The 26111-nt window shown below is 63.4% G+C and overlaps 1 protein-coding gene and 1 long non-coding RNA gene across 2 annotated transcripts; both read left to right on the top strand.

Annotated features, from left to right (window-relative positions):
* The first annotated feature begins 410 nt into the window (after positions 1-410).
* Positions 411-22873, top strand: TAF6 (TATA-box binding protein associated factor 6). Its single transcript, XM_069883163.1, is given in 16 exon segments — positions 411-671; positions 2560-2646; positions 2744-2897; positions 2989-3045; positions 4268-4387; positions 6350-6492; positions 8016-8093; positions 9662-9763; positions 11207-11389; positions 13517-13591; positions 16113-16238; positions 18432-18605; positions 21126-21155; positions 21157-21339; positions 22377-22798; positions 22864-22873. Coding segments are annotated over 16 exon segments (2100 nt in total). The 5' UTR covers positions 411-515.
* Positions 22874-24079: 1206 nt separating this feature from the next.
* Positions 24080-25096, top strand: LOC138735255 (uncharacterized). Its single transcript, XR_011339693.1, has 2 exons — positions 24080-24605; positions 24752-25096. It is a non-coding gene; the product is annotated as an uncharacterized lncRNA (long non-coding RNA).
* Positions 25097-26111: the final 1015 nt, after the last annotated feature.

The raw sequence follows: 26111 nt of genomic DNA, 5'->3' as shown, positions 1-26111 counted from the left end.
CATTCCCCTCCTTATTTTGCATTTTCCTCCCTAATTTGGGGTCTTTTCTCATTTCTCTTAGTTCTTTCCCCTTTATTTTGCTCCTTACCCCCCTAATTTTGCTCCTTCCCCCCTAATTTAATTTTGCTCCTTCCCCCCTAATTTTGCTCCTTTCCCCCCTAATTTTGGGGTTTTCCCCCTAGTTTTTGGGTTTTTCCCCCTAGTTTTTGGGTTTTTCCCCCTAGTTTTTGGGTTTTTCCCCCTTCCTTTGGGTTTTTTCCCCTTTTTTTGGCTTTTTTCCCCTTTTTTTGGCTTTCCCCCCCCTTTTTTTGGCTTTCCCCCCCCTTTTTTTGGCTTTCCCCCCCCTTTTTTTTGGCTTTTCCCCCCCTTTTTTTTGGCTTTTCCCCCCCTTTCTTTGGCTTTTTCCCCCCATTCTTTGGCTTTTTTCCCCATTCTTTGGCTTTTTTCCCCCTTTCTTTGTTTTCCTTCCCCTTTTCGGGGTCTCTCCCCCCCGTTGGGTGAGGAGGAGGAGGAGGATGTCGGAGGAGAAGAAGCTGAAGCTGAGCCAGACGCTGCTGCCGGCCGAGTCGCTGAAGGTGATGGCCGAGGCGCTGGGGGTCGCGCAGGCGGGCGAGGAGACCTGCCAGCTGCTGGCCGAGGAGGCCAGCTACCGCCTCAAGGAGGTGGCCCAGGTGCGACTGGGGGGCACTGGGGGGCACTGGGAGGGACTGGGGGGCACTGGGAGGGACTGGGAGGAGCTGGGAGGCACTGGGAGGTGAACTAGTGCCTCAAGGAGGTGGCTCAGGGGGCACTGGGAGGGACTGGGGGGCACTGGGAGGCACTGGGGGGCACTGGGAGGCACTGGGAGGCACTGGAAGGTGAGCTAGTGACTCAAGGAGGTGGCTCGGGGGCACTGGGGGGCACTGGGAGGGACTGGGAGGCACTGGGATGGACTGGGAGGAGCTGGGAGGTGAGCTAGTGCCTCAAGGAGGTGGCTCAGGGGGCACTGGGAGGGACTGGGGGGCACTGGAGGCACTGGGAGGTGAGCTAGTGACTCAAGGAGGTGGCTCAGGGGGCACTGGGAGGGACTGGGGGGCACTGGGAGGCACTGGGATGGACTGGGAGGGACTGGGAGGCGAGCTAGTGACTCAAGGAGGTGGCCCAGGGGGCACTGGGAGGCACTGGGAGGGACTGGGGGGCACTGGGAGGCACTGGGAGGAGCTGGGAGGTGAGCTAGTGACTCAAGGAGGTGGCTCAGGGGGCACTGGGAGGGACTGGGGGGCACTGGGAGGCACTGGGAGGGACTGGGGGGCACTGGGAGGCACTGGGAGGCACTGGGAGGTGAGCTAGTGACTCAAGGAGGTGGCTCAGGGGCACTGGGAGGGACTGGGGGCACTGGGAGGCACTGGATGGACTGGGAGGAGCTGGGAGGTGAGCTAGTGCCTCAAGGAGGTGGCTCAGGGGGCACTGGGAGGGACTGGGGGGCACTGGGGGGCACTGGGAGGGACTGGGAGGGACTGGGAGGCACTGGGAGGTGAGCTAGTGACTCAAGGAGGTGGCTCAGGGGGCACTGGGAGGCACTGGGAGGGACTGGGAGGCACTGGGAGGGACTGGGAGGCACTGGGAGGTGAGCTAGTGCCTCAAGGAGGTGGCTCATGGGCACTGGGAGGCACTGGGAGGCACTGGGAGGCACTGGGAGGTGAGCTAATGCCTCAAGGAGGTGGCTCAGGGGGCACTGGGAGGGACTGGGGGGCACTGGGAGGGACTGGGAGGCACTGGGAGGTGAGCTAGTGCCTCAAGGAGGTGGCCCAGGTGCGACTAGGGGGCACTGGGAGGGACTGGGAGGTGAGCTAGTGACTCAAGGAGGTGGCTCAGGGGGCACTGGGAGGCACTGGGAGGAGCTGGGAGATGAGCTAGTGACTCAAGGAGGTGGCTCAGGTGCGACTGGGGGACACTGGGAGGGACTGGGGGCACTGGGAGGTGAGCTAGTGACTCAAGGAGGTGGCTCAGGGGGCACTGGGGGGCACTGGGAGGGACTGGGGGGCACTGGGAGGGACTGGGGGACACTGGGAGGCACTGGGAGGCACTGGGAGGTGAGCTAGTGCCTCAAGGAGGTGGCTCAGGTGTGACTGGGGGGCGCTGGGAGGCACTGGGAGGTGAGCTTTTTTACCCCCCAAACCCCTTTTTTTACCCCCCAAAACCCCTTCTCCCCCCCTTTTTTACCCCCCCAAACCCCTTTTTTACCCCCCCAACCCCCTTCTCCCCCCCTTTTTACCCCCAAACCCCTTTTTTACCCCCCTAACTTCCCTTTTAACCCCCCCAAACCCCTTCTCTCCCCCTTTTTACCCCCCCAAACCCCTTTTTACCCCCCCAAACCCCTTTTTACCCCCAAACCCCTTTTTACCCCCCAAACCCCTTTTTTACCCCCCTAACCTCCCTTTTAACCCCCCCAAACCCCTTCTCCCCCCCTTTTCCCCCCTCCAACCTCCCTTTTAACCCCCCCAACCCCCTTCTCCCCCCTCTTTTTTCCCCCCCGAACCCCCTTTTTTCCCCCCCGAACCCCCTTTTCCCCCCCCCCAGGACGCCCTCAAGTTCATGCACATGGGCAAACGCCGCAAGCTGACCACGGGCGACGTCGACTTCGCCCTCAAGCTCAAAAACGTGGAGGTATCTCCCCCTTTTTCCCTTCTAGCCCCCCCCGAGACCCTCCGAGGGGGGGTTTTTAACCCCTGAACCCCCTTTTTTTTTTTTTTGCCCCCCCCAGCCCCTGTACGGCTTCCACGCTCAGGAGTTCATCCCCTTCCGCTACGCCAGCGGCGGGGGGCGCGAGCTCTACTTCTACGAGGAGAAGGAGGTGGATCTGAGCGACATCATCAACACCCCCCTGCCCCGCGTGCCCCTCGACGTCTGCCTCAAGGGTGGGGGCGGCCGTTTGGGGGCCCTTTCGAGGGGTTTTGGGGGGGTTCTCGGGGGGGAGGGCGAGGTCCTGAGCGGCCGCTTCCCCCGCAGCGCACTGGCTCAGCATCGAGGGAGTGCAGCCCGCCATCCCCGAGAACCCCCCGCCAGGTGAGGCCTCCTCCTCAGCCTCCTCTTCGTCCTCCTCCTCCTCTTTATCCCTCTCGACTTCATCTTCGTCCTGCTTGTCCTCATCCTCCTCGTCCTCCTCGTCCTCATCCTCCTCGTCCTCCTCGTCTTCATCTTCGTCCTCCTCATGTTCATCTTCCTTCTCCTTCTCTTCATCCTTCTCTTCATCCTTCTCTTCATCCTTCTCTTCATCCTTCTCTTCATCCTTCTCTTCATCCTTCTCTTCATCCTTCTCTTCATCCTTCTCTTCGTCTTCATCTTCTTCTTCGTCTTCATCTTCTTCTTCGTCTTCATCTTCTTCTTCGTCTTCATGTTCTTCATCTTCATCTTCTTCGTCTTCATTCTCCTCTTCATTTTTATTCTTCTCCTCCTCGTTTTCGTCCTCCTCCTCCTCCTCTTCATCCTGCTTGTCTTTGTCCTCCTCTTCATCTTCATCCTCCTCATCTTCGTCCTCCTCCTCCTCGTCTTCGTCCTCCTCCTCCTCATCTTCGTCCTCGTCTTCGTCCTCCTCCTCCTCGTCTTCGTCCTCCTCCTCCTCGTCTTCGTCCTCCTCCTCCTCGTCTTCGTCCTCCTCCTCCTCGTCTTCGTCCTCCTCCTCGTCTTCGTCCTCCTCCTCGTCTTCGTCCTCCTCCTCCTCGTCTTCGTCCTCCTCCTCCTCGTCTTCGTCCTCCTCCTCCTCGTCTTCGTCCTCCTCCTCGTCTTCGTCCTCCTCCTCGTCTTCGTCCTCCTCCTCCTCGTCTTCGTCCTCCTCCTCCTCGTCTTCGTCCTCCTCCTCCTCATCTTCGTCCTCCTCCTCGTCTTCGTCCTCCTCCTCCTCGTCTTCGTCCTCCTCCTCCTCGTCTTCGTCCTCCTCCTCGTCTTCGTCCTCCTCCTCCTCGTCTTCGTCCTCCTCCTCCTCGTCTTCGTCCTCCTCCTCCTCGTCTTCGTCCTCCTCCTCCTCGTCTTCGTCCTCCTCCTCGTCTTCGTCCTCCTCCTCGTCTTCGTCCTCCTCCTCGTCTTCCTCCTCCTCGTCTTCCTCTTCGTTGTTCTCCTCGTCTTCCTCTTCGTTGTTCTGCTCTTCATCTTCATTCTCCTCCTCATTTTCATTTTCGTTCCCTTCATCTTCATCCTCCTCCTCGTTGTCCCCCTCCTCCCCCTCCCCCCTCTGTGTTTTTGCCCCCGTTGGGGTGGGTTGGTGACCCCCCCCCCCTTGTTTGTCCCCCAGCCCCCAAGGAGCAGCAGAAGGCCGAGGCCACCGAGCCCCTCAAGTCCACCAAGCCCGGCCAGGAGGACGACGGCACCTTGAAGGGCAAAGGCCAGAGCGTGGCCAGCGCCGACGGCAAAGGTGGGGGACACCGGGGGGGTCCCCGGGGCCTTCGGGAGGGGTCGGGGGGCGTCTCCAGGGGGGTTGGAGCTCCACGAAGGGCTTTGAAGGCATCTCCAGGGGGTTTGGAGCTCCATAAAGGGCTTTGAAGGCATCTGCAGGGGGTTTGGAGCTCCAGGAAGGGCTTTGAAGGCATCTCGAGGGGGTTTGGAGCTCCAGGAAGGGCTTTGAAGGCATCTCCAGAGGGTTTGGAGCTTCAGGGAGGGCTTTGAAGGCATCTTGAGAGGGTTTGGAGCTCCATAAAGAGGTTTGAAGGCGTCTCCAGGGGGTTTGGAGCTTCAGGAAGGGTTTTGAAGGCATCTTGAGAGGGTTTGGAGCTTCAGGAAGGGCTTTGATGGCATCTTGAGGGGGTTTGGAGCTCCATGAAGAGCTTTGAAGGCATCTTGAGAGGGTTTGGAGCTTCAGGAAGGGCTTTGAAGGCATCTTGAGGGGGTTTGGAGCTCCATAAAGAGCTTTGAAGGCATCTCCAGAGAGTTTGGAGCTTCAGGAAGGGCTTTGAAGGCATCTCCAGGGGGTTTGGAGCTCCATAAAGAGCTTTGAAGGCATCTTGAGGGGGTTTGAAGGTCCATAAAGAGCTTTGAAGGCATCTCCAGGGGATTTGGAGCTCCGTAAAGGCCTTTGAAGGCATCTCCAGGGGGTTTGGAGCTCCGTAAAGGGCTTTGAAGGCATCTCCAGGGGGTTTGGAGCTCCATAAAGAGCTTTGAAGGCATCTCCAGAGGGTTTGGAGCTCCATGAAGAGCTTTGAAGGCATCTTGAGGGGGTTTGGAGCTTCAGGAAGGGCTTTGAAGGCATCTTGAGAGGGTTTGGAGCTTCAGGAAGGGCTTTGAAGGCATCTCCAGAGGGTTTGGAGCTTCAGGAAGGGCTTTGAAGGCATCTCCAGAGGGTTTGGAGCTTCAGGAAGGGCTTTGAAGGCATCTTGAGAGGGTTTGGAGCTCCATAAAGATCTTAGAAGGCATTTCCAGAGGGTTTGGAGCTCCATAAAGAGCTTTGAAGGCATCTCCAGGGGGTTTGGAGCTCCATAAAGAGCTTTGAAGGCATCTCGAGGGGGTTTAAAGGTTCACAAGGGCTTTGAAGGCATCTTGAGAGGGTTTGGAGCTCCATAAAGAGCTTTGAAGGCATTTCCAGGGGGTTTGGAGCTCCAGGAAGGGCTTTGAAGGTATCTTGAGAGGGTTTGGAGCTCCATGAAGATCTTTGAAGGCATCTCCAGAGGGTTTGGAGCTCCATAAAGAGCTTTGAAGGCATCTCCAGAGGGTTTGGAGCTCCATGAAGAGCTTTGAAGGCATCTTGAGGGGGTTTGGAGCTTCAGGAAGGGCTTTGAAGGCATCTTGAGAGGGTTTGGAGCTTCAGGAAGGGCTTTGAAGGCATTTCCAGAGGGTTTGGAGCTTCAGGAAGGGCTTTGAAGGCATCTTGAGAGGGTTTGGAGCTCCATAAAGAGCTTAGAAGGCATCTCCAGAGGGTTTGGAGCTCCATGAAGATCTTTGAAGGCATCTCCAGGGGGTTTGGAGCTTCGGGAAGGGCTTTGAAGGCATCTCCAGGGGGTTTGGAGCTTCAGGAAGGGCTTTGAAGGCATCTCCAGAGGGTTTGGAGCTCCATAAAGAGCTTTGAAGGCATCTCCAGAGGGTTTGGAGCTCCATAAAGAGCTTTGAAGGCATCTCCAGAGGGTTTGGAGCTCCATAAAGAGCTTTGAAGGCATCTCCAGGGGGTTTGGAGCTCCATAAAGAGCTTTGAAGGCATCTCCAGGGGGTTTGGAGCTTCAGGAAGGGCTTTGAAGGCATCTTGAGAGGGTTTGGAGCTCCAGGAAGGGCTTTGAAGGCATCTCGGGGGGGTTTGAAGCTCCGTGGTGGCCCCGTGAGGCCTGGCCTTGGTTCCGCGGGGCCGGGTCCCGGTTGTCCCCTGAGCCCCCGGGCGGTGTCCTCTCGGCAGGGAAGGAGAAGAAGGGGCCGGTGCTGGAGGTGGCTCCTCTGCGGCTGAAGCCGCGCAGCGTCCACGAGCTCTCGGTGGAGCAGCAGCTCTACTACAAGGAGATCACCGAGGCCTGCGTGGGCTCCTGCGAGGCCAAGCGCGCCGTGAGTCACCCTGGGGACATCTTGGGGGGTCACCGAGGTCCTTCTGGGGTCACCAGGGCCCTTCTGGGGTCACCAAGGTCCTTCTGGGGTCACCAAGGTCCTTCTGGAGGACATCAACGTCCTTCTGAGGGACGTCAACGTCTCTTGGAGGACACCAACATCTCATTTGGGGTCATCGAGGCTCTTTTGGGGACCTCCAGGTGTCCCCAAGCATCTTGGTGGCCTCAAAATCCTCCTTGGGGACATCTTGGGGTCACCGAGGCCCTTCTAGAGGACGTCAATGCCCTTCTGAGGGACGTCAACGTCTTTTGGAGGACACCAACATCTCATTTGGGGTCATCGAGGCGCTTTTGGGACCTCCAGGTGTCCCCAAGCATCTTGGTGGCCTCAAAATCCTCCTTGGGGACATCTTGGTGGCCCCAACATCCTCCTTGGGGACATCTTGGGGTCCCCAAGGCTGTTTTTTTGGGACGTCAAGGCTCCTTTAGGACCTCCAGGTGTCCCTAAGGATCTTGGTGGCCTCAAAATCCTCTTTGGGGACATCTTGGGGTCACCAAGGTTCTTCTGAGGGACGTCAACATCTTTTGGAGGGCACCAACATCTCATTTGGGGTCATCAAGGCTCTTTTGGGGACCTCCAGGTGTCCCCGAGCATCTTGGTGGCCTCAAAATCCTCCTTGGGGACATCTTGGGGTCACCGAGGCCCTTCTAGAGGACGTCAATGTCCTTCTGAGGGACATCAACGTCTTTTGGAGGGCACCAACATCTCATTTGGGGTCATCGAGGCTCCTTTTTGGAACCTCCAGGTGTCCCCAAGCATCTTGGTGGCCTCAAAATCCTCCTTGGGGACGTCTTGGTGGCCTCAACGTCCTCCTTGGGGACATCAAGGCCCTTTTTGGAGGACACCAACATCTCATTTGGGGTCATCGAGGCTCTATTGGGACCTCCAGGTGTCCCCAAGCATCTTGGTGGCCTGAAAGTCCTCCTTGGGGACATCTTGGGGTCGCCAAGGTCCTTCTAGAGGACGTCAATGTCCTTCTGAGGGACGTCAACGTCTTTTGGAGGACACCAACATCTCATTTGGGGTCATCGAGGCTCCTTTTGGGGACCTCCAGGTGTCCCCAAGGATCTTGGTGGCCTCAAAATCCTCCTTGGGGACATCTTGGTGGCCTCAACGTCCTCCTTGGGGACATCAAGGCCCATTTTGGTGGACACCAACATCTCATTTGGGGTCATCGAGGCTCTTTTTGGGACCTCCAGGCGTCCCCAAGCATCTTGGTGGCCTCAAAATCCTCCTTGGGGACATCTTGGGGTCACCGAGGCCCTTCTGGAGGACGTCAATGTCCTTTTGAGGGACGTCAACGTCTTTTGGAGGGCACCAACATCTCATTTGGGGTCATCGAGGCTCTTTGGGGATCTCCAGGTGTCCCCAAACCCCCTCAGTGTCCCCAGTGCCCCTTTCGGGATGTCCCCCTGTCCCTCCTGGTGTCCCCTGTCCCCTCGCTGATGTCCCCGTGTCCCCAGGAGGCTCTCCAGAGCGTGGCCACCGACCCCGGCCTCTACCAGATGCTTCCGCGCTTCAGCACCTTCATCTCCGAGGGGGTGAGTGTCCCCAACCCCCCCCCCGGTGTCCCCAACCCCCTCAGGGGTGACAGGAGGGTCCCCAGGGGTGTCCCCAACCCCTCAGGGGTGACAGGAGGGTCCTCAGGCCCCCATGAAGGTGACAGGAGGGTCCCCAGGGGTGTCCCCAACCCCCTCAGGGGTGACAGGAGGGTCCCCAGGGGTGTCCCCAACCCCCTCAGGGGTGACAGGAGGGTCCCCGGGGGTGTCCCCAACCCCCTCAGGGGTGACAGGAGGGTCCCCATGTCCCCATGACGGTGACACCGAGGTCCCTGGGTCCTCGTGGAGGTGACAGGAGGGTCCCCAGGGGTGTCCCCAACCCCCTCAGGGGTGACAGGAGGGTCCCTATGTCCCCATGACGGTGACACCGAGGTCCCTGGGTTCTCCTGGGGGTGACAGGAGGGTCCCCAGGGGTGTCCCCAACCCCTTTAGGGGTGACAGGAGGGTCCCCAGGTCCCCAAGAAGGTGACAGGGGGGTCCCCAGGGGTGTCCCCAACCCCTTTAGGGGTGACAGGAGGGTCCCCAGGTCCCCAAGAAGGTGACAGGAGGGTCCCCAGGGGTGTCCCCAACCCCTCAGGGGTGACAGGATGGTCCCCAGGTCCCCAAGAAGGTGACAGGAGGGTCCCCAGGGGTGTCCCCAACCCCTTTAGGGGTGACAGGAGGGTCCTCAGGCCCCCATGAAGGTGACAGGAGGGTCCCCAGGGGTGTCCCCAACCCCCTCAGGGGTGACAGGAGGGTCCTCAGGCCCCCATGAAGGTGACAGGAGGGTCCCCAGGGGTGTCCCCAACCCCCTCAGGGGTGACAGGAGGGTCCTCAGGCCCCCATGAAGGTGACAGGAGGGTCCCCAGGGGTGTCCCCAACCCCTTTAGGGGTGACAGGAGGGTCCCCAGGGGTGTCCCCAACCCCTCAGGGGTGACAGGAGGGTCCCCAGGGGTGTCCCCAACCCCCTCAGGGTGACAGGAGGGTCCTCAGGTCCCCAAGAAGGTGACAGGAGGGTCCTCAGGGGTGTCCCCAACCCCCTCAGGGGTGACAGGAGGGTCCCCAGGGGTGTCCCCAACCCCCTCAGGGGTGACAGGAGGGTCCTCAGGCCCCCAAGAAGGTGACAGGAGGGTCCCCAGGGGTGTCCCCAACCCCTTTAGGGGTGACAGGAGGGTCCTCAGGCCCCCATGAAGGTGACAGGAGGGTCCCCGGGGGTGTCCCCAACCCCCTCAGGGGTGACAGGAGGGCCCCCAGGTCCCCAAGAAGGTGACAGGAGGGTCCCCAGGGGTGTCCCCAACCCCTTTAGGGGTGACAGGAGGGTCCTCAGGCCCCCATGAAGGTGACAGGAGGGTCCCCGGGGGTGTCCCCAACCCCCTCAGGGGTGACAGGAGGGCCCCCAGGTCCCCATGGTGTTGACACCGAGGTCCCTGGGTCCTTGTGGGGGTGACAGGAGGGTCCTCAGGCCCCCATGAAGGTGACAGGAGGGTCCCCAGGGGTGTCCCCAACCCCCTCAGGGCTGACGGGGGGTCGCGGGGGTCGCTGTCCCCGGTGTCACCTCCCCGCGGTGGCAGGTGCGGGTCAACGTGGTGCAGAACAACCTGGCCCTGCTCATCTACCTGATGCGGATGGTCAAGGCCCTGATGGACAACCCCACGCTCTACCTCGAGAAATACGTACGTGGCCCCCCCCGTCCCCTCCCTGTCCCCTCCCTGTCCCCTCCCTGTCCCCAGGTCCCCTCTGATGTCCCCAGTGACCTCCTGGTGTCCCCCATCACCCCAGTATGTCCCTCGCAGCCCCTCCTGGTGGCCCCGAGCTCCACCACCTCCTGCTTCTTATGGAGACCTGATGTTCCTCATGTCCTCTCTGATGTCCCCATGTCCCCTTGATGTCCCCAATGTCCTCTCTGATGTCCTCAGTGTCCTCTCTGTTGTCCCCAGTGTCCCCCTGATATCCCCCATCACCCCAATATGTCCCTCGCGGCCCCTCCTGGTGGCCCCGAGCTCCACCACCTCCTGCTTCTTATGGAGACTTGACGTTCCTCAAGTCCTCTCTGATGTCCCCATGTCCCCTCTAACGTCCCCAGTGTCCTCTCTGACGTCCCCAGGTCCCCTCTGATGGCCCCAGTGTCCCCCTGATGTCCCCCATGACCCCAATATGTCCCTCGCAGCCCCTCCTGGTGGCCCCGAGCTCCACCACCTCATGCTTCTTATGGAAACCTGATGTCCCCATGACGTCCCCATGGACTCCTGAGCTCCACCAGCTCCTCGTGGCCATCCCCCCTTGACTCCTTGATGTCCCCATGACGTCCCCATGGACTCCTGAGCTCCACGAGCTCCTCGTGTCCATCCCCCCTTGAGTCCTTGATGTCCCCATGACGTCCCCATGGACTCCTGAGCTCCACGAGCTCCTCGTGTCCATCCCCCCTTGAGTCCTTGATGTCCCCATGACGTCTTGTGGCGTCCCCATGGTCTCCTGAGCTCCCTGAGGTCCTTGTGGCCACCCCCTCTTGAGTCCTTGATGTCCCCATGATGTCTTGTGGTGTCCCCATGATGTCCTGACCTACATAAGCTTCTCCTGGCCATCCCCCCTTGAGTCCTTGATGTCCCCATGACGTCTTGTGGCGTCCCCATGGTCTCCTGAGCTCCATGAGGTCCTTGTGGCCACCCCCTCTTGAGTCCTTGATGTCTCCATGACGTCCCCATGGTCTCCTGAGCTCCATGAGCTCCTCGTGACCATCCCCTTGATGTCCCCATGACGTCTTGTGGTGTCCCCATGGTCTCCTGAGCTCCATGAGGTCCTTGTGGCTGCCCCCTCTTGAGTCCTTGATGTCTCCATGACATCTTGTGGTGTCCCCATGGTCTCCTGAGCTCCACGAGCTCCTCGTGTCCATCCCCTTGATGTCTCCATGACGTCCCCATGGACTCCTGAGCTCCTCGTGGCCATCCCCTTGATGTCTCCATGACGTCCCCATGGACTCCTGAGCTCCACGAGCTCCTCGTGTCCATCCCCTTGATGTCCCCATGACGTCTTGTGGTGTCCCCATGGACTCCTGAGCTCCAGGAGCTCCTCGTGGCCATCCCCGTGATGTCCCTGTGATGTCCCCGTGGTGTCCCCAGCTCCACGAGCTGATCCCGGCCGTGATGACGTGCATCGTGAGCCGCCAGCTCTGCCTGCGCCCGGACGTGGACAATCACTGGGCCCTCCGGGACTTCGCCGCCCGCCTGGTGGCCCAGATCTGCAAGAACTTCAGCACCACCACCAACAACGTCCAGTCGCGCATCACGAAGACCTTCACCAAGGTGGGAACGAGGGCGTGGAGACGTGGGGCTGGAGGTGGAGACGTGGGGCTGGAGGTGGAGACGGAGATGGAGATGGAGACGGAGATGGAGACGTGGGGCTGGAGATGGAGACGGAGATGGAGACGTGGGGCTGGAGGTGGAGACGGAGATGGAGACGTGGGGCTGGAGGTGGAGACGGAGATGGAGACGTGGGGCTGGAGGTGGAGACGTGGGGCTGGAGGTGGAGACGTGGGGCTGGAGATGGAGACGTGGGGCTGGAGGTGGAGACGTGGGGCTGGAGGTGGAGACGTGGAGATGGAGATGGAGACGTGGGGCTGGAGACGGAGACGGAGGTGGAGACGTGGGGCTGGAGGTGGAGACGTGGGGCTGGAGACGGAGACGGAGGTGGAGACGTGGGGCTGGAGGTGGAGACGTGGGGCTGGAGATGGAGACGGAGATGGAGACGTGGGGCTGGAGATGGAGACGTGGGGCTGGAGGTGGAGACGTGGGGCTGGAGGTGGAGACGTGGGGCTGGAGATGGAGACGTGGGGCTGGAGGTGGAGACGTGGGGCTGGAGATGGAGACGTGGGGCTGGAGATGGAGACGTGGGGCTGGAGGTGGAGACGTGGGGCTGGAGGTGGAGACGTGGGGCTGGAGATGGAGACGTGGGGCTGGAGGTGGAGACGTGGGGCTGGAGGTGGAGACGTGGGGCTGGAGATGGAGACGTGGGGCTGGAGATGGAGACGTGGGGCTGGAGGTGGAGACGTGGGGCTGGAGGTGGAGACGTGGGGCTGGAGATGGAGACGTGGGGCTGGAGGTGGAGACGTGGGGCTGGAGGTGGAGACGTGGGGCTGGAGATGGAGATGGAGACGTGGGGCTGGAGATGGAGACGTGGGGCTGGAGGTGGAGACGTGGGGCTGGAGGTGGAGACGTGGGGCTGGAGATGGAGACGTGGGGCTGGAGACGGAGATGGAGACGTGGGGCTGGAGGTGGAGACGTGGGGCTGGAGGTGGAGACGTGGGGCTGGAGGTGGAGACGTGGGGCTGGAGATGGAGACGTGGGGCTGGAGGTGGAGACGTGGGGCTGGAGATGGAGATGGAGACGTGGGGCTGGAGATGGAGACGGAGATGGAGACGTGGGGCTGGAGACGGAGACGGAGGTGGAGACGTGGGGCTGGAGGTGGAGACGTGGGGCTGGAGATGGAGACGGAGATGGAGACGTGGGGCTGGAGATGGAGACGTGGGGCTGGAGACGGAGACGGAGGTGGAGACGTGGGGCTGGAGGTGGAGACGGAGGTGGAGACGTGGGGCTGGAGATGGAGACGTGGGGCTGGAGATGGAGACGTGGGGCTGGAGGTGGAGACGTGGGGCTGGAGGTGGAGACGTGGGGCTGGAGGTGGAGACGTGGGGCTGGAGATGGAGACGTGGGGCTGGAGATGGAGACGTGGGGCTGGAGGTGGAGACGTGGGGCTGGAGGTGGAGACGTGGGGCTGGAGATGGAGACGTGGGGCTGGAGATGGAGACGTGGGGCTGGAGGTGGAGACGTGGGGCTGGAGATGGAGACGTGGGGCTGGAGATGGAGACGTGGGGCTGGAGGTGGAGACGTGGGGCTGGAGGTGGAGACGTGGGGCTGGAGATGGGGACGTGGGGCTGGAGATGGGGACGTGGGGCTGGAGGTGGAGACGTGGGGCTGGAGATGGAGACGTGGGGCTGGAGGTGGAGACGTGGGGCTGGAGGTGGAGACGTGGGGCTGGAGGTGGAGACGTGGGGCTGGAGGTGGAGACGGGCTGGAGGTGGAGACGTGGGGCTGGAGGTGGAGACGTGGGGCTGGAGATGGAGACGTGGGGCTGGAGGTGGAGACGGGCTGGAGGTGGAGACGTGGGGCTGGAGATGGAGACGTGGGGCTGGAGGTGGAGACATGGAGATGGAGATGGAGACGTGGAGATGGAGGTGGAGACGTGGGGCTGGAGATGGAGACGGAGATGGAGACGTGGGGCTGGAGATGGAGACGGAGATGGAGACGTGGGGCTGGAGATGGAGACGTGGGGCTGGAGGTGGAGACGGAGATGGAGACGTGGGGCTGGAGGTGGAGACGTGGGGCTGGAGGTGGAGACGTGGGGCTGGAATGGAGCCTCCTGGTGTCCCTCAGAGCTGGGTGGACGACAAGACCCCCTGGACCACCCGCTACGGCTCCATCGCCGGCCTGGCTGAGCTCGGCCACGACGTGAGTGTCCCCTCCCCCCCCTCCATGTCCCCTGACCCCCCCCTCAATGTCCCCACCCCCTGGGGACACCCCTGTCCCCCCCCCAGCCCCACAGCTGCCCCCCAACCACCTTCTCATGAAGTTCTCATGAAGTTCTCATGATGTTCTCATGAAGTTCTCATGAAGTTCTCATGATCTCGTGGTGTCCCCATGATGTTTTCTCCCCTTTCCCCGTGTCCCCACCCCCCGGGGACACTCGTGTCCCCTCCCTGACCCCCCTTCTCAATGTCCCCACCCCCTGGGGACACCCCTGTCCCCCCCCAGCCCCACAGCTGCCCCCCAACCACCTTCTCATGAAGTTCTCATGAAGTTCTCATGGTGTCCCCATGATGTTTCCTCCTGTTTCCCTGTGTCCCCACCCCCCGGTGACACTCGTGTCGCCACCCTGACCCCCCTTCTCAATGTCCCCACCCCCTGGGGACACCCCTGTCCCCACCCCAGCCCCACAGCTGCCCCCCAACCACCTTCTCATGAAGTTCTCATGAAGTTCTCATGAAGTTCTCATGATCTCATGAAGTTCTCATGATGTTTTCTCCCCTTTCCCTGTGTCCCCACCCCCCGGGGACACTCGTGTCGCCACCCTGACCCCCCTTCTCAATGTCCCCACCCCCTGGGGACACCCCTGTCCCCCCCCCAGCCCCACAGCTGCCCCCCAACCACCTTCTCATGAAGTTCTCATGAAGTTCTCATGAAGTTCTCATGATCTCATGAAGTTCTCATGATGTTTTCTCCCCTTTCCCTGTGTCCCCACCCCCCGGGGACACTCGTGTCCCCACCCTGACCCCCCCTCAATGTCCCCACCCCCTGGGGACACCCCTGTCCCCCCCCCCAGCCCCACAGCTGCCCCCCAACCACCTTCTCATGAAGTTCTCATGAAGTTCTCAAGATGTTTTCATGATCTCGTGGTGTCCCCATGGTGTTTTCTCCCCTTTCTCTGTGTCCCCACCCCCTGGGGACACTCGTGTCCCCTCCCCACTCCCCCCTCAATGTCCCCACCCCCTGGGGACACCCCTGTCCCCTCCCCAGCCCCACAGCTGCCCCCCAACCACCTTCTCATGAAGTTCTCATGAAGTTCTCATGGTGTCCCCATGATGTTTCCTCCTGTTTCCCTGTGTCCCCACCCCCTGGGGACACTCGTGTCCCCTCCCCACCCCCCCCCCTCAATGTCCCCACCCCCTGGGGACACCCCTGTCCCCCCCCCAGCCCCACAGCTGCCCCCCAGCCACCTTCTCATGAAGTTCTCATGAAGTTCTCATGAAGTTCTCATGAAGTTCTCATGAAGTTCTCACGGTGTTTTCTTCTCTTTCTATGTGTCCCCACCCCCTGGGGACACTCGTGTCCCCTCCCTGACCCCCCTTCTCAATGTCCCCACCCCCTGGGGACATCCCTGTCCCCCCCCAGCCCCACAGCTGCCCCCCAACCACCTTCTCATGAAGTTGTCATGAAGTTCTCATGATGTTCTCATGATGTTCTCACGGTGTTTTCTCCCCTTTCCCTGTGTCCCCACCCCCTGGGGACACTCGTGTCCCCACCCTGACCGCCCCTCTCAATGTCCCCACCCCCTGGGGACACCCCTGTCCCCCCCCCAGCCCCACAGCTGCCCCCCAGCCACCTTCTCATGAAGTTCTCATGAAGTTCTCATGAAGTTCTCATGGTGTCCCCATGATGTTTTCTCCCCTTTCCCTGTGTCCCCACCCCCTGGGGACACTCATGTCCCCTCCCTGACCCCCCTTCTCAATGTCCCCACCCCCTGGGGACACCCCTGTCCCCCCCCCAGCCCCACAGCTGCCCCCCAACCACCTTCTCATGAAGTTCTCATGAAGTTCTCATGAAGTTCTCATGATCTCATGAAGTTCTCATGATGTTTTCTCCCCTTTCCCTGTGTCCCCACCCCCCCGGTGTCACTCGTGTTCCCACCCTGACCCCCCCTCTCAATGTCCCCACCCCCTGGGGACACCCCTGTCCCCCCCCCAGCCCCACAGCTGCCCCCCAACCACCTTCTCATGAAGTTCTCATGGTGTCCCCATGGTGTTTTCTCCCCTTTCCCTGTGTCCCCACCCCCCGGTGACACTCGTGTCGCCACCCTGACCCCCCTTCTCAATGTCCCCACCCCCTGGGGACACCCCTGTCCCCCCCCCAGCCCCACAGCTGCCCCCCAACCACCTTCTCATGAAGTTCTCATGAAGTTCTCATGAAGTTCTCATGATCTTGTGGTGTCCCCATGATGTTTTCTCCTGTTTCCCTGTGTCCCCACCCCCTGGGGACACTCATGTCCCCTCCCTGACCACCCCCCTCAATGTCCCCACCCCCTGGGGACACCCCTGTCCCCCCCCCAGCCCCACAGCTGCCCCCCAACCACCTTCTCATGAAGTTCTCATGAAGTTCTCATGATGTTCTCATGGTGTTTCCTCCCCTTTCTGCGTGTCCCCGATGTCCCCCCGATGTCCCCTCGGTGTCCCCGATGTCCCCTCGGTGTCCCCAGGTCATCAAGACGCTGATCCTGCCCCGGTTGCCGCTGGAGGGCGAGCGGATTCGAGCCATCTTGGAGGGTCCCGTCGTCAGCAACATCGACAAGATCGGCGCCGACCACGTCCAGACGCTGCTCCTGGTGGGGACACGGGGACATCTTGGGGACACCCGTCCCCTCTGTCCCCTAAATGTCCCCCCCGGGCCCCAAAATGTCCCCTCGGGACCCTGAAATGTCCCCCCTGAGGCCCCGAAATGTCCCCCCTGGTGGCCTCCAGCACCACCAGCTCAACCCTCTTATGGAGATCCACGGCCCCTTGGTGTCCCCTGGGTCCCCTTGGTGGCCCCTTGATGTCCCCAGGGTCCCCTTGGGGTCCCCTTGGTGTCCCCAGGGTCCCCTTGGTGTCCCCTTGGTGTCCCCTTGGTGTCCCCTTGGTGTCCCCAGGGTCCCCTTGGTGTCCCCTTGGTGTCCCCTTGGTGTCCCCTTGGTGTCCCCAGGGTCCCCTTGATGTCCTCAGGGTCCCCTTGGTGTCCCCTTGGTGTCCCCTTGGTGTCCCCAGGGTCCCCACCATGTCCCCTTGATGTCCCCTGGGTCCCCACTGGGTTCCCCCAATGTCCCTGTGTCCTCTGATGTCCCTGTGTCCCCATGTCTCTTGGTGTCCCCAGTGTCCCCGTGTCCCCATGTCTCTTGGTGTCCCCATGTCCCCTCAATGTCCCCGTGTTCTCAATGTCCCCATATCACCTTAATGTCCCTGTGTCCCCAATGTCCCCATGTCTCCCATGTCCCCTCAATGTCCCCCATGTCCCCTGATGTCCCTGTGTCCCCAATGTCCCCATGTCTCCCATGTCCCCTCAATGTCCCCATGTCCCCTGATGTCCCTGTGTCCCCAATGTCCCCATGTCTCCCATGTCCCCTCAATGTCCCCGTGTTCTCAATGTCCCCATATCACCTTAATGTCCATGTGTCCCCTGATGTCCCCGATGTCCCCATGTCCCCTCAATGTGCCTGTGTTCTCAATGTCCCCGTGTCCCCATGTCCCCAATGTCCCCATGTCCTCTGATGTCCCCTGATGCCCCGCTGTCCCCTGGTGTCCCCTGATGTCCCTGTGTCCCCATGTCTCTTGGTGTCCCTCGATGTCCCCATGTCCCTCAATGTCCCCATGTCCCTCAATGTCCCCGTGTCCCCTCAATGTCCCCATGTCCCCTGGTGTTCCCCATGTCCCCATGTCCCCTCAATGTCCCCATGTCCCTCAATGTCCCTGTGTCCCCCATGTCCCCTCAATGTCCCCACGTCCCCTCAATGTCCCCCATGTCCCCGTGTCCCCTCAATGTCCCCATGTCCCCCAATGTCCCCGTGTCCCTCAATGTCCCTGTGTCCCCAATGTCCCCATGTCCCTCAATGTCCCCATGTCCCTCAATGTCCCCATGTCTCCTCAATGTCCCTATGTCCCTCAATGTCCCCATGTCCCCTCAATGTCCCCATGTCCCCTCAATGTCCCTGTGTCCCCCATGTCCCCTCAATGTCCCTGTGTCCCCCATGTCCCCTCAATGTCCCCAATGTCCCCATGTCCCCTGATGTCCCTGTGTCCCCAATGTCCCCATGTCTCCCATGTCCCCTCAATGTCCCCAATGTCTCCATGTCCCCTCAATGTCTCCATGTCCCCTCAATGTCCCCGTGTCCCTCAATGTCCCCATGTCCCCTCAATGTCCCCAATGTCCCCATGTCCCCTCAATGTCCCCAATGTCCCCATGTCCCCTCAATGTCCCCGTGTCCCTCAATGTCCCCATGCCCCTCAATGTCCCCATGTCCCCCGTGTCCCCTGATGTCCCCTCAATGTCCCCGCAGAAGCACTGTGCCCCGGTGGTGGCCAAGCTGCTGTCCCCCATGTCCCCGTGTCCCCTCAATGTCCCCATGTCCCCTGATGTCCCTGTGTCCCCAATGTCCCCATGTCTCCCATGTCCCCTCAATGTCCCCATGTCCCCTGATGTCCCTGTGTCCCCTCAATGTCCCCCATGTCCCCCATGTCCCCTCAATGTCCCCATGTCCCCTCAATGTCCTCAATGTCCTCGATGTCCCCATGTCCCCTCAATGTCCCCATGTCCCCGGTGTCCCTCAATGTCCCCGTGTCCCTCAATGTCCCCATGTCCCCTCAATGTCCCCATGTCCCCTCAATGTCCCTGTGTCCCCAATGTCCCCATGTCCCTCAATGTCCCCATGTCCCTCAATGTCCCCGTGTCCCCCAATGTCCCCATGTCCCCTCAATGTCCCTGTGTCCCCCATGTCCCCAATGTCCCCATGTCCCCTCAGTGTCCCCGTGTCCCGGTGTCCCCTCAGAAGCACTGTGCCCCGGTGGTGGCCAAGCTGCGCTCCCCGCCGGACCAGGCCGAGTGGTTCCGCGCCGAGTTCGGCTTCCTGGGCGCCGCCCTGTGCTCCCACGTCGGCAAAGCTCGCGCCCAGGCCGCCCTGCAGGCCCAGCAGGTCAACAGGACCACCCTCACCATCACACAGGTACCCCCCGCACCGGGGGGCTGGGGGGGCTGGGGGGGGCTGGGGGGCGCTGGGAGGGGATATGGGGGCGCTGGGAGGGGATATGGGGGCGCTGGGAGGGGATACGGGGGGACTGGGAGGGGATATGGGGGCACTGGGAGGGACTGGGAGGGACTGGGAGGGGACTGGGAGGGACTGGGAGGGGACTGGGAGGGACTGGGAGGGGACTGGGAGGGGACTGGGAGGGACTGGGAGGGACTGGGAGGGGACTGGGAGGGGACTGGGGGGGACTGGGAGGGGACTGGGAGGGGACTGGGAGGGACTGGGAGGGACTGGGAGGGACTGGGAGGGGACTGGGAGGGGACTGGGGGGGACTGGGAGGGGACTGGGAGGGGACTGGGAGGGGACTGGGAGGGACTGGGAGGGACTGGGAGGGGACTGGGAGGGGACTGGGGGGGACTGGGAGGGACTGGGAGGGACTGGGAGGGACTGGGAGGGGAACTGGGAGGGGACTGGGAGGGACTGGGAGGGGACTGGGAGGGACTGGGAGGGGACTGGGAGGGGACTGGGAGGGACTGGGAGGGGACTGGGAGGGGACTGGGAGGGACTGGGAGGGACTGGGAGGGGACTGGGAGGGGACTGGGGGGGACTGGGAGGGGACTGGGAGGGGACTGGGAGGGACTGGGAGGGACTGGGAGGGACTGGGAGGGGACTGGGAGGGGACTGGGGGGGACTGGGAGGGGACTGGGAGGGGACTGGGAGGGGACTGGGAGGGACTGGGAGGGACTGGGAGGGGACTGGGAGGGGACTGGGGGGGACTGGGAGGGACTGGGAGGGACTGGGAGGGACTGGGAGGGGAACTGGGAGGGGACTGGGAGGGACTGGGAGGGGACTGGGAGGGACTGGGAGGGGACTGGGAGGGGACTGGGAGGGACTGGGAGGGGACTGGGAGGGGGCTGGGGGGCACTGGGAGGGACTGGGAGGGACTGGGAGGGACTGGGAGGGGACTGGGAGGGGACTGGGAGGGGGCTGGGGGGCACTGGGAGGGACTGGGAGGGACTGGGAGGGGATTGGGAGGGGATACAGGGGCACTGGGAGGGGATTAGGAGGCACTGGGAGGCACTGGGAAGGACTGGGATGCACTGGGAGGGGATTGGAGGGGACTGGGAAGGGGATATGGGGGCACTAGGAGGGGATTGGGAGGCACTGGGAGGGGATATGGGGGCGCTGGGAGGGACTGGGAGGGCACTGGGGGGCACTGGGAGGGGATTGGGAGGGGATACAGGGGCACTGGGAGGGGATATGGGAGCCACTGGGAGGGGATATGGGGGCACTGGGAGGGGATATGGGGGCGCTGGGAGGCACTGGGAGGGACTGGGAGGGGATATGGGGGCGCTGGGAGGGGATATGGGGGCGCTGGGAGGGGATTGGGAGGGACTGGGAGGGGACATGGGGGCGCTGGGAGGGGACATGGGGGCGCTGGGAGGGGATATGGGGGCGCTGGGAGGGGATATGGGGGCGCTGGGAGGGACTGGGAGGGGATACAGGGGCGCTGGGAGGGGATTAGGAGGCACTGGGAAGGACTGGGAGGCACTGGGAGGGGATTGGAGGGGACTGGGGGCACTGGGCAGGGACTGGAGGGGACTGGGAAGGGGATATGGGGGCACTGGGAGGGGATATGGGGGCACTGGGAGGGGATATGGGGGCACTGGGAGGCACTGGGAAGGGATTGGAGGGGACTGGGGACACTGGGAAGGGACTGGAGGGGACTGGGAGGGGGGATATGGGGGGACTGGGAGGGGATTAGGAGGCACTGGGAAGGACTGGGATGCACTGGGATGGGATTGGGAAGGACTGGGAGGCACTGGGAAGGACTGGGCACCACTGGGAGGGGATAGGGGGGCGCTGGGAGGGGAGTGGGAGGCACTGGGAAGGACTGGGAGGGGACTGGAGGGGACTGGGAGGGGATTCGGAGGCACTGGGAGGCACTGGGAAGGACTGGGATGCACTGGGAGGGGATTGGAGGGAACTGGGGGCACTGGGAGGCACTGGCAGGGGATTGCAGGGGACTGGGAGGCACTGGGAGGGGATTAGTAGGCACTGGGGGCACTGGGAAGGGATTGGGGAGGGGCTAGGAGGGGAAAGAGGGGCACTGGTCAGTACTGGGAGAGGATTGGAGGGGACTGGGAAGGGACTGGAGGGGACTGGGAGGGGATATGGGGTCACTGGGAGGGGATTGGGAGGGACTGGGAGGCACTGGGAAGGGACTAGAGGGCATGGGGGGGTCATTGGGAGCTGGGGGGGGGACATGGGGACATGGAGGGGGGACATAGGGGGGGTCATTGGGAGATGGGGGGTTCAGTGGCACATGGGGGGGTCATGGGGGGGGTCAGCGGTTATGGGGGGGTCCCTGGGGGGGGTCATTGGGAGATGGGGGGGGTGACATAAGGATATGGGGGGGTCATTGGGAGATGGGGGGGGCCGTGGGGGTGTCCCCGTGCCCCCCCCGGTGACGCCGCGGCCCCCCCCCCCCCCCCCCAGCCGCGGCCCACGCTGACGCTGTCGCAGGCGCCCCCCCGGGCCCCCCCCGCGCCCCCCCAGCATCATCAAGGTCCCCGGCGCCATCGCCCTCCCCGTGCCGGGGCTGGGGGGGGGCGGCGGGGGGGGGGGGCGCCCGGGGACCCCCACGCAGCCCTCGCCCCCCCCGAAGTTCATCGTCATGAACCCCGCCGCCCCCCCCGGGGCCACCCAGCAGGTAGGGGGGGACGGGGACATCGGGGGGGACAGGGGGGGGGATGGGGACATGGGGGGGATGGGGACATATGGGGACATGGGGGGTATGGGGACACATGGGGACATGGGGGGGGATGGGGACGTGGGGGAGGATGGGGACATGGGGGGGTGTGGGGACACAAGAACATATGAGATCATGGGGGGTTATGGGGACATGGGGGGGTGTGGGGACATATGGGGACATGGGGGGCATGGGGACATGGGGGGGTGTGGGGACATGGGGGGTATGGGGGGTATGGGGACACATGGGGACATGAGGGGGCATGGGGACATATGGGGACATGGGGACATGGGGGATGGGACATGGGGGGGCATGGGGACACATGGGGACATGGGGGGGCATGGGGACATATGGGGATGTATGGGGATATGGGGACATATCAGGACGTAGGGGATGGGGACATGGGGGGATGGGGATATGGGGACATGGGGGGACACGGGGACACATGGGGACATGGTGGGGGTGGGGACATAGGGACATGGGGACATATGGGGACATGGGGGGACACAGGGACATATGGGGACATGGGGGGTTGGGGACATAGGGACGTATGGGGGATATGGGGGTGTCCATGTCCCCCTGTCCCCACATCCCCATATCCCCCTGTCCCCCTGTCCCCATGTCCCCATATCCCCATATCCCCCTGTCCCCCTGTCCCCATATCCCCCTGTCCCCATATCCCCCTGTCCCCATGTCCCCATATCCCCATGTCCCCATATCCCCCTATCCCCATGTCCCCCTGTCCCCATGTCCCCATATCCCCCTGTCCCCATATCCCCCTGTCCCCATGTCCCCATGTCCCCATGTCCCCCTGTCCCCATATCCCCCTGTCCCCATATCCCCCTGTCCCCCTGTCCCCATGTCCCCCTGTCCCCATGTCCCCATGTCCCCATATCCCCCTGTCCCCATATCCCCTGTCCCCATATCCCCTGTCCCCGTATCCCCCTATCCCCTGTCCCCCTGTCCCCTGTCCCCCGTCCCCTGTCCCCTGTCCCCAGGTTCTGGCCTTCAGCTCGAGCGCGGCCCCCCCGGCGCCGTCCCCGGTGACCACCAGTGCTCCCAGCGTGCAGCCGCTGGTCAAGCTGGTGTCGGCGGCCCCCACTGTCCCCAGTGCCACCGTCACGGGCAGCGTCCAGAAATACATCGTGGTGTCCCTGCCCCCGCGGGGGGGGGGGGGGGGGGAGGGGACAAAGCGGGACCCTCGGCCACCCCCCCCCCCCGCCGCCCCCCCCCCCCCCCCAGCCCCCCCAACCCGGGGCCGCCCCCCCCCCTCCCCCGCTGTCCCCGGCCGCGTCCCCCGCGGGGGGAGGGGACAGTCCCCAAGCGCCCCCCCCCCCCCGCCCCCCCGGCCAAGGCCAACGGCGCCCAGTCCCCCCAGTCTGCCCAGTAAACCTCACACCCCCCCCCCCCCGGTGTCCCCGTGTCCCCCCTGTGTCACCTGTGTGGGTCCCCGTGTCCCCCCCAGTGTCTCCATGTCCCCCCCAGTGTCACCTAGGGGGGTCCCAGTGTCACCTGGAGGGTCCCAGTGTCCCATATCCCCCCGCAGTGTCCCTGTGTCCCCCCACCTTGTCACCTGGGGGGGTCCCAGTGTCACCTGGAGGGTCCCAGTGTCCCCATATCCCCCCCGCAGTGTCCCTGTGTCCCCCCCCAGTGTCACCTGGGGGGTTCCAGTGTCCCCATATCCCCCCCAGTGTCACCTGGGGGGGTCCCACTGTCCCATGTCCCCCCCCAGTGTCCCCGTGTCCCCCCCCGTGTCACCTGGGGGGTCCCCATGTCCCCCCCAGTGTCACCTGGGGAGGTCCCACTGTCCCCATGTCCCCCCCCAGTGTCACCTGGGGGGTCCCACTGTCCCCATATCCCCCCCCAGTGTCCCTGTGTCCCCCCCCAGTGTCACCTGGGGGGGTCCCAGTGTCACCTGGGGTGGTTCCAGTGTCCCCGTGTCCCCCCCAGTGTCACCTGGGGGGTCCCAATGTCCCCATGTCCCCCCCAGTGTCACTTCAGTGTCCCCATGTCCCCCCCCAGTGTCACCTGGGGGGTCCCACTGTCCCCCCCCTCCGTGTCACCTGGGGGGCTCCCAGTGTCACCTGGGGAGGTTCCAGTGTCCCTCTGTCCCTCCCTGTGTCACCTGGGGGGGTCCCAGTGTCCCCATGTCCCCCCCCAGTGTCACCTCAGAGGTCCCCAGTGTCCCCATATTCCCCCCAGTGTCACCTGGGGGGGGTCCCAGTGTCCCCATATCCCCCCCAGTGTCACCTGGGGGGGTCCCAGTGTCCCCATGTCCCCCCCCAGTGTCACTTCAGGGTCCCCAGTGTCCCCGTGTCCCCCCCCGTGTCACCTGGGGAGGTCCCAGTGTCCCCATATCCCCCCCCAGTGTCCCTGTGTCCCCCCCTGTGTCACCTGGGGGGTCCCCGTGTCCCCCCCAGTGTTCCTGTGTCCCCCCCAGCGTCACCTGGGGAGGTCCAGTGTCCCCATGTCCCCCCCCATGTCACCTGGAGGGTCCCAGTGTCCCCATGTCCCCCCCCAGTGTCCCCGTGTCCCCCCAGTGTCACCTGGGGAGGTTCCAGTGTCTCCGTGTCCCCCCCAAGTGTTGCCTGGGGGGGTCCCAGTGTCACCTGGGGAGGTTCCAGTGTCCCCATGTCCCCCCCCCAGTGTCACTTCAGGGGTCCCCAGTGTCCCCGTGTCCCCCCCCGTGTCACCTGGGAGGTTCCAGTGTCCCCATATCCCCCCCAGTGTCACTTGGGGAGGTTCCAGTGTCCCTCTGTCCCCCCCCAGTGTCACTTCAGGGGTCCCCAGTGTCCCCATGTCCCCCCCAGTGTCACCTGGGGAGGTTCCAGTGTCTCCGTGTCCCCCCCAAGTGTCACCTCGGGGGGTCCCACTGTCCCCATATCCCCCCCCCAGTGTCACCTGGGGAGGTTCCAGTGTCCCTCTGTCCCCCCCTGTGTCACCTGGGGGGCTCCCAGTGTCACCTGGGGGGGTCCCAGTGTCCCCATATCCCCCCCAGTGTCACCTGGGGGGGGTCCCAGTGTCCCCATATCCCCCCAGTGTCACCTGGGGGGGTCCCAATGTCCCTATATCCCCCCCCTGTGTCACCTGGGGGGGTCCCCGGTGTCCCCATATCCCCCCCCCAGTGTCCCTGTGTCCCCCCCTGTGTCACCTGGGGGGTCCCACTGTCCCTGTGTCCCCCCCAGTGTCACCTCAGAGGTCCCCAGTGTCCCCATGTACCCCCCAGTGTCACCTGGGGAGGTTCCAGTGTCTCCGTGTCCCCCCCAAGTGTCACCTCGGGGGGTCCCACTGTCCCCATATCCCCCCCCCCAGTGTCACCTGGGGAGGTTCCAGTGTCCCTCTGTCCCCCCCTGTGTCACCTGGGGGCTCCCAGTGTCACCTGGGGGGGTCCCAGTGTCCCCATATCCCCCCCAGTGTCACCTGGGGGGGTCCCAGTGTCCCCATATCCCCCCCAGTATCACCTGGGGGGGTCCCAATGTCCCTATATCCCCCCCCTGTGTCACCTGGGGGGGGTCCCGGTGTCCCCATATCCCCCCCCCAGTGTCCCTGTGTCCCCTCCCCGTGTCACCTGGGGGGGTCCCAGTGTCCCCATGGCCCCCCCAGTGTGGTGTCCCCCTCTGGGGGGTGACCTGCCCCCCCCCCCGCTGTAAATAAACCATCTCCCAGTGCCCCCCAGTCCCTCCCAGTCCCTCCCAGTATCCCCCCCCCCCACCTCCCAGTTCCGGCTTGGACTCACTGTTTATTTACATCCACAAGTTTTTGGGGGCCCCCAACCTCCCCCCTCCCCCCCCGAGCCCCTCGGGGGGTCCCCCAACCCCTCAGGCCCCCCCAAACCACTTTGGGGGGGGGGGGGAGACCCTCAATGAGGGGTTGGGGAACCCCAAAAATGCAGCCCCCCCCCCAAATCCTAAAGCCACTTTGGGGTCCCCCCCTCAAATTTCAGGGTTTTGAGGGGGGGGTCCCCCCCCAGGACACCCCATTTTGGGGTGGGGGACCCCGATATTTAAGGGGGGGCCCCCCACATCAGGCGTGGGGGTTGGAGAGGGAGGTTAGGGCCCCCCCCAATCCCATTTTTTTGGGGTGGGGGGGTCCAAGGGGGTTGGGGGCCCCCCCAGCTTTGAGTCCTTGGAAAAGAGGGGGGCCCCAAGCCATTTTGGGGGAGGGGACACCCCCAAAATGAGGTTTTCAGGCCTCGTCGCCCCCCGCCAGGCACTGGAGCTCGGTGCTGGTTTTCTCGGGGGGGGCCAGGAGGATGGGGGGGGGGTCCAGGGGGGTGAGGGGGGGGCCCCCCCCCGAGGGAAAGGGGTGACCCCGAGTTTCGGGGACCCAGAGGAAGGTGAAGAGGGAGAAGAGAGCGAGGAGAACCCCGAAAAGCAGGAAGACGAAGGGGCCCAGAGCCCGCTGGGGGGGGGAAACGGGAAACGGGGGGGTCAGGGAGCCCCAAAAAGAAGGAAAGGGGAGGGGAAATAGGGAAATGGGGGGGGAAATAGGGAAATGGGGGGTCAGGGGGGCCGGGAGGAAGGAAAAGGGGGGGGGAAATAGGGAAATGGGGGGGAAATAGGGAAATGGGGGGGTCAGGGAGCCCCGAAAGGAAGGGAAAGGGGGGGGGGAATAGGGAAATGGGGGGGAAATAGGGAAATGGGGGGGTCAGGGACCCCGGAAGGAAGGAAAATGGGGGGGGGAATAGGGAAATGGGGGGGAAATGGGGGGGTCAGGGAGCCCCAAAAGGAAGG

The sequence above is a fragment of the Phaenicophaeus curvirostris genome, unplaced genomic scaffold, assembly GCF_032191515.1.
Source record: "Phaenicophaeus curvirostris isolate KB17595 unplaced genomic scaffold, BPBGC_Pcur_1.0 scaffold_628, whole genome shotgun sequence".
Taxonomy (NCBI): domain Eukaryota; kingdom Metazoa; phylum Chordata; class Aves; order Cuculiformes; family Cuculidae; genus Phaenicophaeus; species Phaenicophaeus curvirostris.
Note: the sequence above shows the minus strand (reverse complement) of the source record. Positions and strands in the feature narration are given on the sequence as shown.